The following is a 14,362-nucleotide window of genomic DNA, read 5'->3' as shown; positions in this document are numbered from 1 at the left end:
TACTGAAGGCCTAGGTGTGAAATGCACGGCCCGCCACTGCATAACACAGGACATGGCTGCAGATTACATCTAGAGCTAGTAAGGGCAGGTTGGAAATGGTAAAATGGTAAATGACATATATTTATGTTGCACTTTACAACCCTCTTAGAAGCCTTAAAGGCAGCGCTTTACAGTTACAGTCCCAGTCACCCATGAACATATGCATTCACTCACCAGAAATCCAGTTGTTCTCCAACTTTTCAACCTTAAGGTACCTGAAAATAGGGATTTGAATGAATAAAAACTATTTAGAAGAATTTCTGCTAGTTTACAATGAAAATTTTACATTAATACCATTATAATGTTCTAATATTCAAATAAAAAAGAAATGAAACATACTTTAAAAATAAGATTTCAAAACTAGTAAAACATTATTTATTAAACTGGTTTTAAGGCAAAAGAAATGTCTTGTTCGAATTTTAAAGAAAGGTGATGCACTGATCAGTGCCAAGTGTTGTACGTAAACTCTTACAATGGAAAGATGCAACAAATATGGATACGGTTTCTAAGAAACTCTGTTCTTGTTGCTATAGACTTGTCATGCGTCTTTGTTTTCCCGCTAGACTTCTTGACATGCTGGGACTTGACAACCTCCTAACACAGGACCCATGCATTTTCCATCTGTTGTTTTCTGTGGCTCTTTAAATATGTAAACTGCTCCACAAAAGTCAGAGACCAATACCAGATTGAAGATAATTTACAGCAGATTCAAGATGCAAGAGAAATAAATCCATTCTCCTACACAGCAATCAAAGCTGTTACTGTTTTTTTTTTTTTTTTTTTACAAAGGATTTCGTCTTTGGCTATTTATCTTACATTTCTTTTTCATGTTTATATACTATTAAAAGTTGTAGTTGAACTGTAAAGCAATTAAAAGTGTCAATTCTTAATTACTGTAATTGGTTTCATGTTTGTTTGAAAAGCCTCTCAGGACTTGAAAGGTTCAGGGAGGAGGAAGAGCCAAATTCTCAAGAGTCCTGATTAAAAATCACTCAAATGAAGCAGCTGTTAAAATCTGAATCTGAATGCTCCATCTGGAAACTCTTGTTTAATGTTGGCAAATCTACAAGATTAGAGTATTGTTTTCTATAGAATGCTGATGGAAGTGGAGAAGAAATGTAACAGGTATGTGAGGAATAGAATTAGGCCTTAATGAGACTGACCCACTTCTTGAGAATGTGGAGCTGGAAGACGGAGTTCTTTGTGGTTAAAATTAGGTTTTAGTTAAAACCTCATTGTCTGATTGTCTCAAGCAAGTGGTTAGTCTCCAGCAATCAGAAATTATTCAAATAATATCTTAGCTTTTGCCACATTTTGTCAACATTTGTCCATTTATTTTAGTTCAAAAACAGCAAATCAAATATAAATCATGGAAATACTTAAGTCCTGAAATTTTCCGGAAGTGGTGTATGTTTTGCACTCTGTTCATCTATTTATGCTGAACTTCGGGTACTCGTAAAAGCTAATTTTAATACACTTGGATGAGTGAAACTTTATAAACTATGTGAAACAAACTTAAGGATATTTTATACAGGTATTCACATTAATTTACCCTTAAATATTTAATGTGCAGCTAATGTTTTAAACAATTGCTTCTGTGCATGGATCTGTTTTTTTGTGCGCATGGGTTATATGTTTTTTTCTTTCTAAAAATTCATAAGGTTAAAGCCAGATGCCAGCGTTGACGTTCATGGATCTATTTGTCTGCAGGTGGATGAATTTTAATGAAGCAGACCAGTAAGGTTGTGTCCCATCGCCTAATTTTTTTTAATTTTTTGTTCTCCATCGTGAGAAAAATATCTCAAGAACATGTTTAAAAACATGATTTTCATTAAGTGGGTCTTTAAATATTTGTATCTAGATTCTAGATTTAGAAACACAGTCTCTCTTATTGTCTTTTCTTGTTAACTATTATTGTTTTTAAGTTTAGTTTAACTATAAATAAGACATTCTTATGATTCTTCAACAAATAAGAAGGAATACAAATGTTTTTTCTTTTAGTTTAATGTGGTAGAACACAAGGTTTTCTCTGTACTGTTCTCAGTGATGTAAAAACAAAATGTAGTTTGAAAAACAGAGCGTTTAGCCTTCAGATCCCTTTTGTGTTGAGTCATTGGTCTGGCATCAAAGCCTTCACATCACAGCACATCAGTGTTGTAACAACTGAGGGCCCTCTTCCTGTTATACTCCCACAAAGTTAAGCCCTTCAGTGCAAACGAACATCCAGTTTGCTCTGCTCTGTAGCCACAGCACATGAAGCCGTTGTCAGAAGCAACTTCCTTGTTTGGAGAGCATTAAAACTCTCCACTGCTGCATTGCTGAAGTGTTATCATTATTTTAAAGATTAATTTAAACCCATAAAGCATGTTTTGCTTTTTAAATTGATTCACAAATTAAATATTTTCTATTTTTTAGTGATCAGAACTGGTTTTATATTTGGTAAAAGACTAAGCACAGTTTATATTTGCATAAGCATCTCTCTTGGGTTTTATCTTTAAAATATTTTACATTTTCCCATTTTTAACAGCAACTTTCTTTTTTAAGAGAAAGTAATTTCTGTCTACAGCAAATTGGGGCGAAAAGGATGTTTCCAAACTCTCTCCTGGTTGTAAGGAGATAAAATTATCTGTTTTTTCCTCGAGGCCATTTTCCAGCGGGGACACGTCTGAAGCACCTCCTTTAGAGGGTTTCCGGAAGGGATCCTGACGCACATAAAGAGCTTTAACAGGCTTCCTTTGATGCTTAGGAGCAGGGACTCTGACCTCCTCCTGGGTTATTGCACCCATCACCCTGTTTGGAGGGGTAACTGACCTTTTGGGGTAAAATTATCTCAGCATCTTGGTTTCCTTTGCTGCTTGCATAATATTAAAGTTTTAAAATATGTACAATTGCGCTCTACACCATAACTTTATGTATGTCAGAGAGATGTCAACAGTTAACACTTTAGTGTTTGATCTATCTGCAATACTTAATAATCTGGAGCAAAATAATGAAATTGTGGAAATGAGTGATTTGTGGTGCAAAAAAGAGGGTCAGTCATCTCAACATTGAAAGCCAGATTGATTTTGGCCACAGTCCCTTTTGTAAGGCTTCCCGGCAGGTTGTACTGGGCATGTCCGACTGGGAAAAAGCCTCGTGGCAGACTCAGGCACACGTCAGAGATCGTATCTCTAAGTTAGTCTGGGAACACCTCGGCATCCTCCTGGAGGAGGAAAGGAAAAGGACACGAAGAGGGAGGTCTGGACCACAAGTTTGGTTCCTGTCCTGATGACCTGAAAATGAATGACCAGAAGTTAACTCATGCACGGCTGGAGTCAACGACAAAAAGTTTTTTTATCAGAAAACATGGTCAAAATTTACATGAATCTACATTTGTGGGTTGTTTGATTTGATTGAAATTCATTAATGAGGGATGTTTTTTTTTTGAATAGTTAGTCTTGGTAGCTATGAATTAAATTCTGGATGATTCTGGTTGAGTATTTAAAGTCCCATTCCAACTAGTTTGTTTTTCAATTGTAAAAGCGTTTCCAGTGATTTTTTTAATTATGAGTATGCAGGTTTTAGCCAAAATCAGAAAGCCTGTGACATTTTTAAGACATTTTTGGGGAGAATATTCAGTCCTTACCTCAACACTGCAATCCTAGCTGGGCTTTTCTGTCTGGTTTTATTTTTTCTTACCAACTCAAACTGTATTTATATACAAATGAAAACAACTGTATATTTGATTTTCTGTTTATTTAGAATAACTTTTCATTCAGTTAATTACCTGGAGTGAACAGAAGTACATTTTTGGTTGCACCTTACAATTTTTTCTAAATGTGTTTTATCAGCTTGTTTTACTTTATCATTGGCCATTGTCATTAACGTTTCTGTTTTCTATGTTTTAGGTTTGACACACATCGTGCAGCTTGACTTGGACCTGAAGTACAGGACCAACATCAGGAATCTTTTCCAAGAATTTGACAAATTTCCTCCAGGAGCAGTTATCGGCATCATCAGAGAAATGCAGCCGGTCTACAGGTGAGCTCATCCACAATCTACCTGTTCTTCATATCTGCTAGCTGCACTGACTGAGCTTCAATGTGACGTTTCAGATGTTGACGTGAACAGAGCGTTTTTTTCTCTTTTACATCACTGTTCAGTCTCTGCTTTCTTGACTTGTGGGAATTAAGCATCATTTATGAGGAGATGCTTTTGACAAAGAGGCTCAATTTAAGTCCATCGATGTTTTACACTAATTTGTTGTGCGTCTATAATGTTTTATACTTTAAAAATAACAATCAAATTCTCTTTTACATACAGTCTCTTCCAGCAAACAAGAAAAACATAATAGTTGGTTTAATTTATTTTAAGATTGGACATGGTAAGCAATAATTAAAAAAAAAATAACTGTAAAGTACCGGTAATTTGATTTATTAACAGTGAATCGATAACAGGGGTGTCCAAAGGGCCGGACTTTGGACATGCCTGATGCATGACCAACATTACAGACTTCTCTCATCTTTTTCAGCGACAGACAAATGTTATTTTTCCCTGTTTTTTCAAAAAAGTACTGGTGCTCTCAAAATACTGTACGTGGAGAAAAAATGCCTAAAAGCACCTTTTCAAATCTGCATTTTAACCAATGATCTTCTAAAACACTTCAGCACGTAATTTCTAAAACCATCTAATGAAGAAATGCAAAGAAAATGTTAACATGTATAGTTAGCTTACACAATTTTTGTCCAGAAAATGTATTATTTTTTTTTTATTTATAAGCAACAGTTTCCAAAGTTCTGCACATGCTAAAAACTACATTAAAATTAATGTTCTTTAACCAAAGACTGTTACTGAGAAAACAATAAAAGCTGATAAATTGACTCATCTGAAATGATTTTAAAAAAGGTTGTGTTCATGTGTGTTTGTGTGTTTACATGTATGCACACAAACAAGGTGATTTGATAATCTTTGCTCATTTTCTGACTATTTTCTATCCTTTTTGAAAACAAAAACCAAACAAGCTTGCTCGGTTTAGACTCCCTCACTGTTTTCCACTGGAGCACCGCATCAAAACAGGATGTCTGCGTGCGAACGTGTTTGAACAGACGGCGCGAGCATAAGCAGGTGGAATATTTCATGGAGCAGCTACTAAACGGTATAAACAGAGGCACTTTTCCAATGGGCTCATTTAGAAATGTAGGTTAGTGAAAGGATCAAGTGCAGCACTTTGCTCCCTTTGTTCGTTGTGACTCACGGTTCCATAATAAGCACCTGCGGAGATCCAAAGCTTTGTTTCTACTAATGTGTTCATCCAAATGTTCCCAGTGGTTCACTCTCTGATGTCCTGAAAAAAATAATTTTCAAACACGGAGTTCTTGCAGCCACGACTAAATAAGAGAACCAAACCTTGCTGCAGGCAAAAGGCTGATTGCAGAAACCATGCTACTTTAAATGAAAGCAATGCTCATTTATTACACACAGAACCTTTCTCTTTTTTTCTTAAAAAAAAATTAGCAATGGTCTACTTAAATTTTATATTTTTTTCATTAAAAAATGTTGCATTTTTCTTATTTTTCTTGCCATCAATCCTTCAAGTTTTGTAAATGTTTTCTTTTTTGGTCACAAAATATTTTTTTCAAAATAAGATACTTGCTTGTTCCATTTAAAGACCCACATTGATGAAAATTATGTTTTTAGCATGTTTTTGTGCCACTCTTTCTGATTATATAGGACATATATTAAGAAAATGAAACCTAAAATTGCATTTCTGATTATGTTTTTATTCAATCTTGAATCGGGAGCAGACGGAAAAAAAAATACTGTTTGAAAAAGTTTGTAGTTGTGAGGTATATGGTCCAATCTGATGCATCCACTTGTAGATGACTTAATCCATGTACGTCTTCATTTTCCTACTCCGAGCTGGCATTTGAGTCATAACTGTATGGCTGGATAGCTTCGATATTTCTCGCCATTTTTGCTACAACACTAATGTTAGGTTGGGGAAGCTAGCGAGAGAGTGTGTAAACAGATAGATAATGGGAAGACGACACAGGTTTCCTAATTTTGACTAAAAACGGCATAATAATAATAATTAAAGGACCACTGGGAACGCTTTTACAATTGATCAAAGGATTGTTAGAGTTTGACTTTAAAGAAAGAAGAAGAGAGTGCAGCCTCCTTTGTCATGATTGAGAGAACTCATTTAGTGTCAGAATATTTCTCATCTCTAAACAACGTAACAGATTTAATGCAATCCTCCATAAGTGTGGTTTCTATGCTTTTAGTGCTGTAGAAACTGAGCATCAGTCTTCATTCCAGGCTCCATGTTGCCCCATCAGAACCCTAAACAGATCTCTGTATCAGCTCAGGCCTCTACTGCCCATGGGAATCTCACGCTATGTTGTTTTTGTGCTCTGACACTTAATTTAAGGGAGACTACAGCAAAACAGCAAGCTCCTGGAGAAAAATTTGCAATCTGGTGTCAATGTGGGGAATATGATGTTGCGTTCTCTGTCTAGTTTAAAATCAAATTTTTATTGTTTTTTTTTTTTTTTCCTAAAGGAAATTAAAATGTCTGAATGGCAGCTGGAAGTTTACGTAACAGCAACATATTTCTTTCCACCATCACAGCAGTTTTAGAGTGTTTGGTTTGCCAAAAAAATTGGTATAGTGGGGATCATGGCCATTGAATCACATGTGTGGAACAAAACACAGGAGACTCCTGCTGTTTGTTTCATTTTCTTTGTACATATGGTCTTAATTTAGAGTTTAAGTGTTCGTAAAAAGGTCTTCAAAATCCTTAAATTTAACTGCTTTAAATCAGTGAATAATCCCACCCTTCTGGTATTTTTGTCTACATATTTTGCATTGTTGCCATAATCCACTTCTTGTCTGATCAAGTGCCAAATATCAGGTAACAAAAGGGAGTGCTTATTGATTATAGTCAGAAAATATTCAACATAATTTGAGTAAACATTTTTATGAATCCCACATATTTATAATTATTCATAGCTGTCTCTGTTTTAAGTTAGTTGCTCTCCAGTTTTGTTTCATTTGTTTTGCTGTCATTTATTTTCATGCATTTTAGGCTTCAGTTATTGGTTTTGGTTCTGATCTTTTTTTATGTGGAATTTTTAATCAAAACCTTTTAGTTCCCTCCAAAATCCTGCATTTTGTCTAACTAAAATAGTTGCTTGTGATTTGTTATAAAAAAAAAAGAGAAAGAAAAACATGATTCTATACAAGCTTATTTATCATGGTCTGTTTTTGACATGTACTTTGAGATGGATTTTGGTCATTTAGGCATTTTTTTGGAATTTGAACTGAATGAACATTTAGGAAACACATCTTCAGCCAGCTCCAAATTTATGCAAGCTGTTTTGTCAGCCATTAGCTAATGGCCGGTTGTTTTTGTGAAGTTTTCATTTTAAAGCCGGGGATTGGAGAGGCCCTGTGTGTCTCCTCGACTGGAGTGTTTTCCTGTCAGCTCTCGCTCTGTTTTTGTGCTCATTGACACAGCTTTGTGCAAAAAACACTTCCTCTGACCAGCCTCATTCACTGCACTTCCTGCCAACCAGAGGTTCAATAATGAGATATGAAATAAAACCAAAAGGAGTGTGTCTGCCCCCCGCTGCTGCAACAGTGAGAGCAAGACACATTTACAAGTACGCTGTAAACAGATTTTTCATTCTGATCCTTTTGAAATGAGACATGTTCTCTGTGAGAAGGCTGGTACACAAAGAGTCACAAGGAAACCATTCTATCTTTTTTGTTTGATGAGTTTCTATAGTGAGACAGCTACACTCCTACACCTACATTTTGTTTGAGTTTGTAAGGCAAAATGGTAAAGCAATTTTACTTTGACTTTTTTTTTTTTTTGCTTTTTAAGTCATGCTTTTTTTCATAGTTTCGCTAATGGTGCAACTTATTTGGGATTTTTTTTCAAACATAATTGGGCTCATATATTTGTTTTTTTCCTACTAACAACCTTTAGCCCTTTAGTGGATGTTTCCCACTAACAAGTGTAAGAGGGCGCTGTAGATCTGTGTATCAGTGGTTGCTACTGATAGCAAAACAGGAGTGCCGTCCAAAACAAACATGGAATCTGATCGTTCTCATGTGTATTGGTAAGAGTTTGGTGGTACGAAACATATCGCAATACGCATCTCACGACACGATATATGACTATATTTTTTTAATCTAAAATGACTGTAGAGATAAAAACATAGTATTCCCCCCTTGTTTGCGGGGGTTAGGGACAAGAGACCTCCGCAAATACGCTGAATCCGTGTATACAGGAAACCTCTAGTTTCCATCTCATCTTGTACTCTGGTGCAACTCATACTCTGGAAAGTACAGTAATTACTTTTATGTAATTTTTCTTTTGTTTATTTAATATTTTGTTTGTAGTATTCCTGATCAGTGATGAGGCTTCTTTACATTCTGGTAAAGGAAAGCCTTTGTTTATAAGAAAAAGCAACAGAATTCATACATTATTTACTTGTATTGGCAGCAGCATTTTTCACTTCCTTGTCTGAAGGCTTCCTTTTTTGGCGATGGGAATTTGCTCTCTGTCTGCTGAAAGGTAGAGGACATTTCATTCATGTTGACCAAAAGTAAAAAACACCCCCCTGACAGCAAGAGGGCCCCACACAGCGGTCAGAGAAATGGCTACTATTTGTCCTAAGACATTCAGAAGAGAAGACAGCACAGAACATCCTTGTCATCCCCTAATACTTTTCACTCTGACATGACTCTGAGACCCATTTGATTCAAGAGAGAAAAACTAGGAGCAGATTGAAGTTTTAGCAGCATGGTGGTAAGTGTTGCCTTAATTTGGCAATTTACTGCCTTTGCTGTCACATGATGGATAGATAATGGGTCAAAAATTATCTTTTTTTTTTCATGCTTTAATTTATTCACTTTTTATGCATATTAACCATGACAAAAAATCGTTTAAATTGGTTTATAAATACATATCTATTCTCATATTTTAAATCAGCAAAAACTAACAAAATCCAAACAATTTGAAGGACCATTTTTTGGAGTTGCCTTGATCTTGTCTAGTCACATTTCCAGAATAGATTAAAGACTTAGTGTCATGAATGTTTCCTTATAAAACCACATTAACCCATGATGTGCGTCAGGGCACGTAGACAGTGTCCTCCAGATGAAAAATGCTCCACAGAGGCTTCGGGTCCCCAGCAAGCAGCTCGCCAGCTGTATAAAACAGAGGGGACAGACTACAGCTGCTCAGTGTAGGTCAGTAAAAATATCAAATCTTGACTCTTGAGAGTGTATTTCGAATGCACTCGATGAACTCCTATAGTACCTCATTACAAAGCATGTTTATTCTAAGATATTTTCCCACATGTAATATTTGCTCCAAGAAAGTCAAGGGTGGGTTTTGTATTCAGTGATAAAAATAAATGCCCTACTGCAGCCTGCAAATCGGCCCATTAATATTTCACCTACAGCTCAGTCAGGGCTAAAAATAATTTCTTTGTGTGGGTGTGTGTTTCCTTGTGTTCAAGCTGGAGTATGTTACTGTTCATCCCTGTGTTGTTTAGTAAGGAGAAGCCATGTCGCTACCAGCTGTCAATGTGCAGAGAAGAACTTTGAACCTCCTTAAATTGAAACACTTGATCCCAGAAAAGAAAAGATTTGGCCAAATTTGAAAAGGAAACCTAAAGCACCCTTCCGCTCTCTTTGGGGTCCAGATGACTCCAACCACATATTGATGTGCTATTCCTTCCATGACAAATGTGGACAAAGGTGGACAGGATTTTATGTCTGCCATGGACATTAGTGAAACTCAAAAATCAATGATAAAAAAAAAAAGTTCAGCGCACTGTCTTGTGGGGTCCAGATGACCCCACTTTTAATGTAAACAAGCCAAGGAGAGCAGAAGGGTCATGAAGCAAAAGAATAAAAGTTCTCAATATGAACACTTGCAAACTGACAGATGAATATTTGTTTAACGTTTACTAAACAATGGAAAAGCCTAGAGAATGGTTTTGTTTTATTCAAAATTTACTTGTTAGATGACATCCAATTTTGAACAGAATTGAAATCTTGCTGCAAAGTAAAACTAATATCAGAAATACTAGGTTTGGAACAGTATATGATGGTGTCATCAGCATACAGATGGATATTGCAGAAGAGCCCTGCAGAACTCATTTGCTTATTGCAATAAAATCTGACTTACTGCCCCTATATGACACACATTGATGACGTTGATGAAGGTATGAGCTGAACCACAGGTGGGATACTAGACCAACTTTTGCATCTATTTCTTAAAAACAACATAAGTTGCTTGAAATCTTTTTATTTGTGGTTATTTTTGGTACACTTTAATGTATATGTTTTTTTTGTTACATCAAAACACATTTTGAGTATAATAAACTTTTTCTGAAAAGCTGGTAAGACTCAGATCTGTCTTTAGCATTGCACATGTGAAGTTTGAATTAATAATTGAGATTGAGTCATAATGCGTTTTATTTTTAAAACCTAATGTTCGGCTGCACAGTGGTGTAACGATTAGTGCTTTCGCCTCCCAGTGGTTCAAATCCAGGAGAAGCACAAGCTGGGTCAAGTCCCAGCAACCCAGTGACACTGAAAGGGATTCAGTGGGTTCAGAAAATTGATTGAATACTAAATGTTTAATAATTGTCTAATCAAGCTGTTGGTTTGATGATGAAGAACTTGGCTTCGATCCAGGAGCCAGAGCAAACAGAGGTCTTTCTTTCCATAAGCCTTGAGGAATGTGGAGAAAAAATAGTCTCAATGTATTTATGTGTGTAATATCTGATTTGCCTTTTTAACATAACTGTGTACTTGCAATTTTTTATTCCCATGTTCACTCAAATATTAAAAGCTTGCGAATACAAAATACTTTATTTATTTATTTATTTATTTTTACAATTCTTAATTAGCCACTTTTAACTTAAAATGATTAAAAATATATATAACACAATTGCATGAGTTACAAATCAAGTATTACACACACAAATCCAGCAGGACCATTTTCTCTCCGTAGAGGAACATGTTGAAGGGCAAAGTTGCAACTTGGTTTTACCAACCACATTGCCTCCTCTTTCCTCAGACATACCTTCTGGCAGTACCGCAAGGAGAACCCCCAGACCAAAGTTGGAGAACCTCCACCCGACGGACTCCCAGGTTTCAACAGTGGTGTGATGTTATTGGACCTGCAGGCAATGAGGGCCTCAGCTCTCTATAACCAGTTGCTAGAGCCCAAAAACGTTGCCAAACTGGCAGACAAGTATCGCTTTAGAGGTCACCTGGGTGACCAGGACTTCTTCACTATGATTGGCATGGAGCATCCTGATCTGTTTTATTCGCTGCCCTGCGGCTGGAACCGGCAGCTGTGCACCTGGTGGAGAGACCACGGTTACGGAGAAGTGTTTCAGTTGTACTATCATTGCGACGGACCGGTTTATATCTACCACGGAAACTGTAATTCCCCCATACCAGATGACTGAATTACTGCCACTCAAGAGACCATGTTGGGATTCCTTCTTGTTGGGAGACACAACAGGATTGGTTGACTTTCTTCAAGACTTTCCAAACTTTGACTCCTGAGTGCCAAGGGATTCATAGTAGACCAACTACTGATCCTTTAAGCTTAGAGGGAAGAACCAAAGCACTCCAAATTATGTACTAATGAGAAATGTTCTGGATTATAACAAGAGCAAATTACAAATGATTAAAAAATTAGTTTTAACTTTGTAGGCTTTACCATGTCGGTCAAACCTGCAGTCTGATTGATTTAGATGTTAAATAAATTATGTCTGATCTATTTAATTTCAGTTTTATTCATATAAATAAATGTTTGTTTATACCTTTAAAAACTTTAATGTTTAATTCATATTCTGTTAAAAAACATTGAATTTATAAAATGAATAATTTAAAAAGCAATTATTTGTATTGTTTAATAAATGCACAAATGAACATAACAGTGGAAGCATTTGTCAGCAGCACCGTCGCAGCTCCTTCCATGAGCTGGTGGAAAAAGAGGTGAGTCAATGGAGCATTAATGATCATGTTTTGAGCTCACCATTTGCATTTTACCGAGGCCAAACAAACCTAAATTAGTGGGCGGTCCAGGCATTGACCCACTTTATCTTTATTGGCTGTGCCAACAGAATTGACATTTGGACTAAAAAAGCTATAGCAACCACTAAGACAATTGTAGAATTTCATACAAATGACAGTAAACGCAACATTTTTTAACAAACAAAATTTTAAGATTTTTAACTTATATTTTATATCATGAGTTTGAAAGTGTGTCCTTGGGGGGGGAGTTTGAATGTGGTGTGGAATGCATTTAAAAAAAGTTCCTTTCAAAGTTCTTTGCTTTGTTATACAGTTGACTGAGACCACGACCAATCTGATCCATATGGTCTGCAAGTCAATGGTAAGTATACAAATGCTTGAATTTTCTCACTTTTTTTCTCTTTTTTTAAGACCTTCAAAAGATATTTTGAGATTCGTATTTTCATGTTAAAGTTGTACAAAAAGCAGAAGTGAATTTGGTTTTCTCATTTAAGGCAACATAATTGTTGCTTTGTCCATTTGTCTCCTTCGCTGCTTCCTTTCAAAGATACATTGAAATGTAGCGACTCTTTACTGTATCAAAGCAGCTCATTATGCTGAGTCAATAGAGAATGGGAAGTGGATATCTGGCTGGGGTTTGTTTAGACGCCATATTGTCTACCCGTTTCCCTCTTTGCTGTCCTTTGTGTGCAGGAACGCTGCATTCCGAACGGAGGAGAGTGTAGAAAGCACACACTGTCGGATTGGCCTCGTATCAAATCGGTCTTTAGACCCAACTGCTAAATTAGTGCAATGCAAGTAAAGAAAATGGCTCATTTTTCACAGAGTTCCTTCTGTATGATGACTTTGTAGGATATAGGGACTTGTATATAGTTTAAAACTTTAGTTAAAGCTGTCATTCATTTATTTTTAAAATGTCCCCAAAAAAGGTTAAAGTCTGTCATTAGTTTTTTTTTAGAATATCTTCTCTCCATCAAGTTTGAATTATATATGAAATAAAAAGTAGGTGAGAATGGGGCAACAATTGCAAGTACTTACACCTCACAGTAAGAAGGCCCTGGTTCAGATCCTGGCTGGGATCTTACCTCCCATAGTCCAAAAACATGCTTCAAACATTAGTTGGTTACTCTAAATTGTCCCTAAGTGTAAATGTGAGTGTGTGTAGGGCTGTGTAACGTGTTAAGTGTTTACTACGAACTCACGGCATGCCCGTAGAGAAAGATATACATGAACATGTGCACTCTATGAGCACTGTATGATATTTCATGCGGACCACCCCCGTGCACCATACAAGTATTCCTGTAAACTGGTTAAGAGAGTTCATTCCTTCTATGGGATATACCCATGTGGATCCAGTTTTGGGACCACGAAACATTATCTGATCCATATTTTGAGGTGGTCTTTGTTCGTCTACAATTGGACTGAGCTCCGGTTCGTTCTGAGTTTCCTCAGTCAGAATACACTCCATACTCGGAGTGGAACAACTGGACCAAAATGGCCACCGTAGCCGGTAATAACGTTATGTAAACAGAGAGCAGTACACAATCATGGAGCGGTGATGCAACAGCATCTCATTAAAATGTGGTCGGATGAATGCAAGATCATCAAAAAAACTTTTACCTTGATGCACATGGTTTACCCAACAATCCATATGTCAGGAACACTTATAGTGTATCTTCTTAGCCATCCTCTCCTCAGTAACCGCATTGCAGCATGCCTCCGGCGTACCAAAATAGCAAGTAAAAAGTGTTGAATCCGACTTTGATACAGATGTTGAATAAGTGAAATATTCTATCAAGAATTCCTGGCCAATGACTAAAGAGACCCTTAGTCATGTGGTTTGGTTTACAGGCTTCAGTCTGAATACAGACCAAACACAAGGTTCAGGACTTGATCCAGACCAACAGACTTTTCCAATCTGAATACACCCTAAGGCTTAACTAGTTGATTCAAAGGTCCCCAAAAAACATGCAGCAGAAGTTTCTGTTCTTCAGTCATTCCTTGCCACACACTAGAAAGTAACCTCACAGAGAAACCTTGTCACCAAGCCTTTTGCTGATTAAAGCCTGACCCTCACACAATTACAAAGCTCCGCTGGGTTTAACAACTATGACTCGTCACCTCATTACTTTATAAAAGTTTTTACTGTAACCATCCAGGAAATAAAAAACATTTTTAAGGAATTTTAAATCAAGGCATTTCTTCAAGTGTGTCTGTATTGGAACCTTTAAAATTGATTTCGTAAAAACTAATTTGGAGGAGTAATTTT

General features: G+C 36.5%; 1 protein-coding gene across 1 annotated transcript in view; it reads left to right on the top strand.

Moving 5' to 3' along the window:
- xxylt1 (xyloside xylosyltransferase 1) overlaps positions 1-11,836 on the top strand; it is a 25,408-nt gene extending 13,572 nt beyond the window's left edge. Inside the window, exons 4-5 of the mRNA XM_024279426.2 lie at positions 3,927-4,059; positions 11,123-11,836. Of these exons, the coding sequence (XP_024135194.1) occupies positions 3,927-4,059; positions 11,123-11,519 (530 nt within the window). The 3' untranslated portion in view covers positions 11,520-11,836. The remainder of the gene's footprint in view (positions 1-3,926; positions 4,060-11,122) is intronic.
- The last annotated feature ends 2,526 nt before the right edge of the window (positions 11,837-14,362 follow it).

Source organism: Oryzias melastigma, linkage group LG4 (genome assembly GCF_002922805.2).
Source record: "Oryzias melastigma strain HK-1 linkage group LG4, ASM292280v2, whole genome shotgun sequence".
Lineage (NCBI taxonomy): Eukaryota > Metazoa > Chordata > Actinopteri > Beloniformes > Adrianichthyidae > Oryzias > Oryzias melastigma.
Note: the sequence above shows the minus strand (reverse complement) of the source record. Positions and strands in the feature narration are given on the sequence as shown.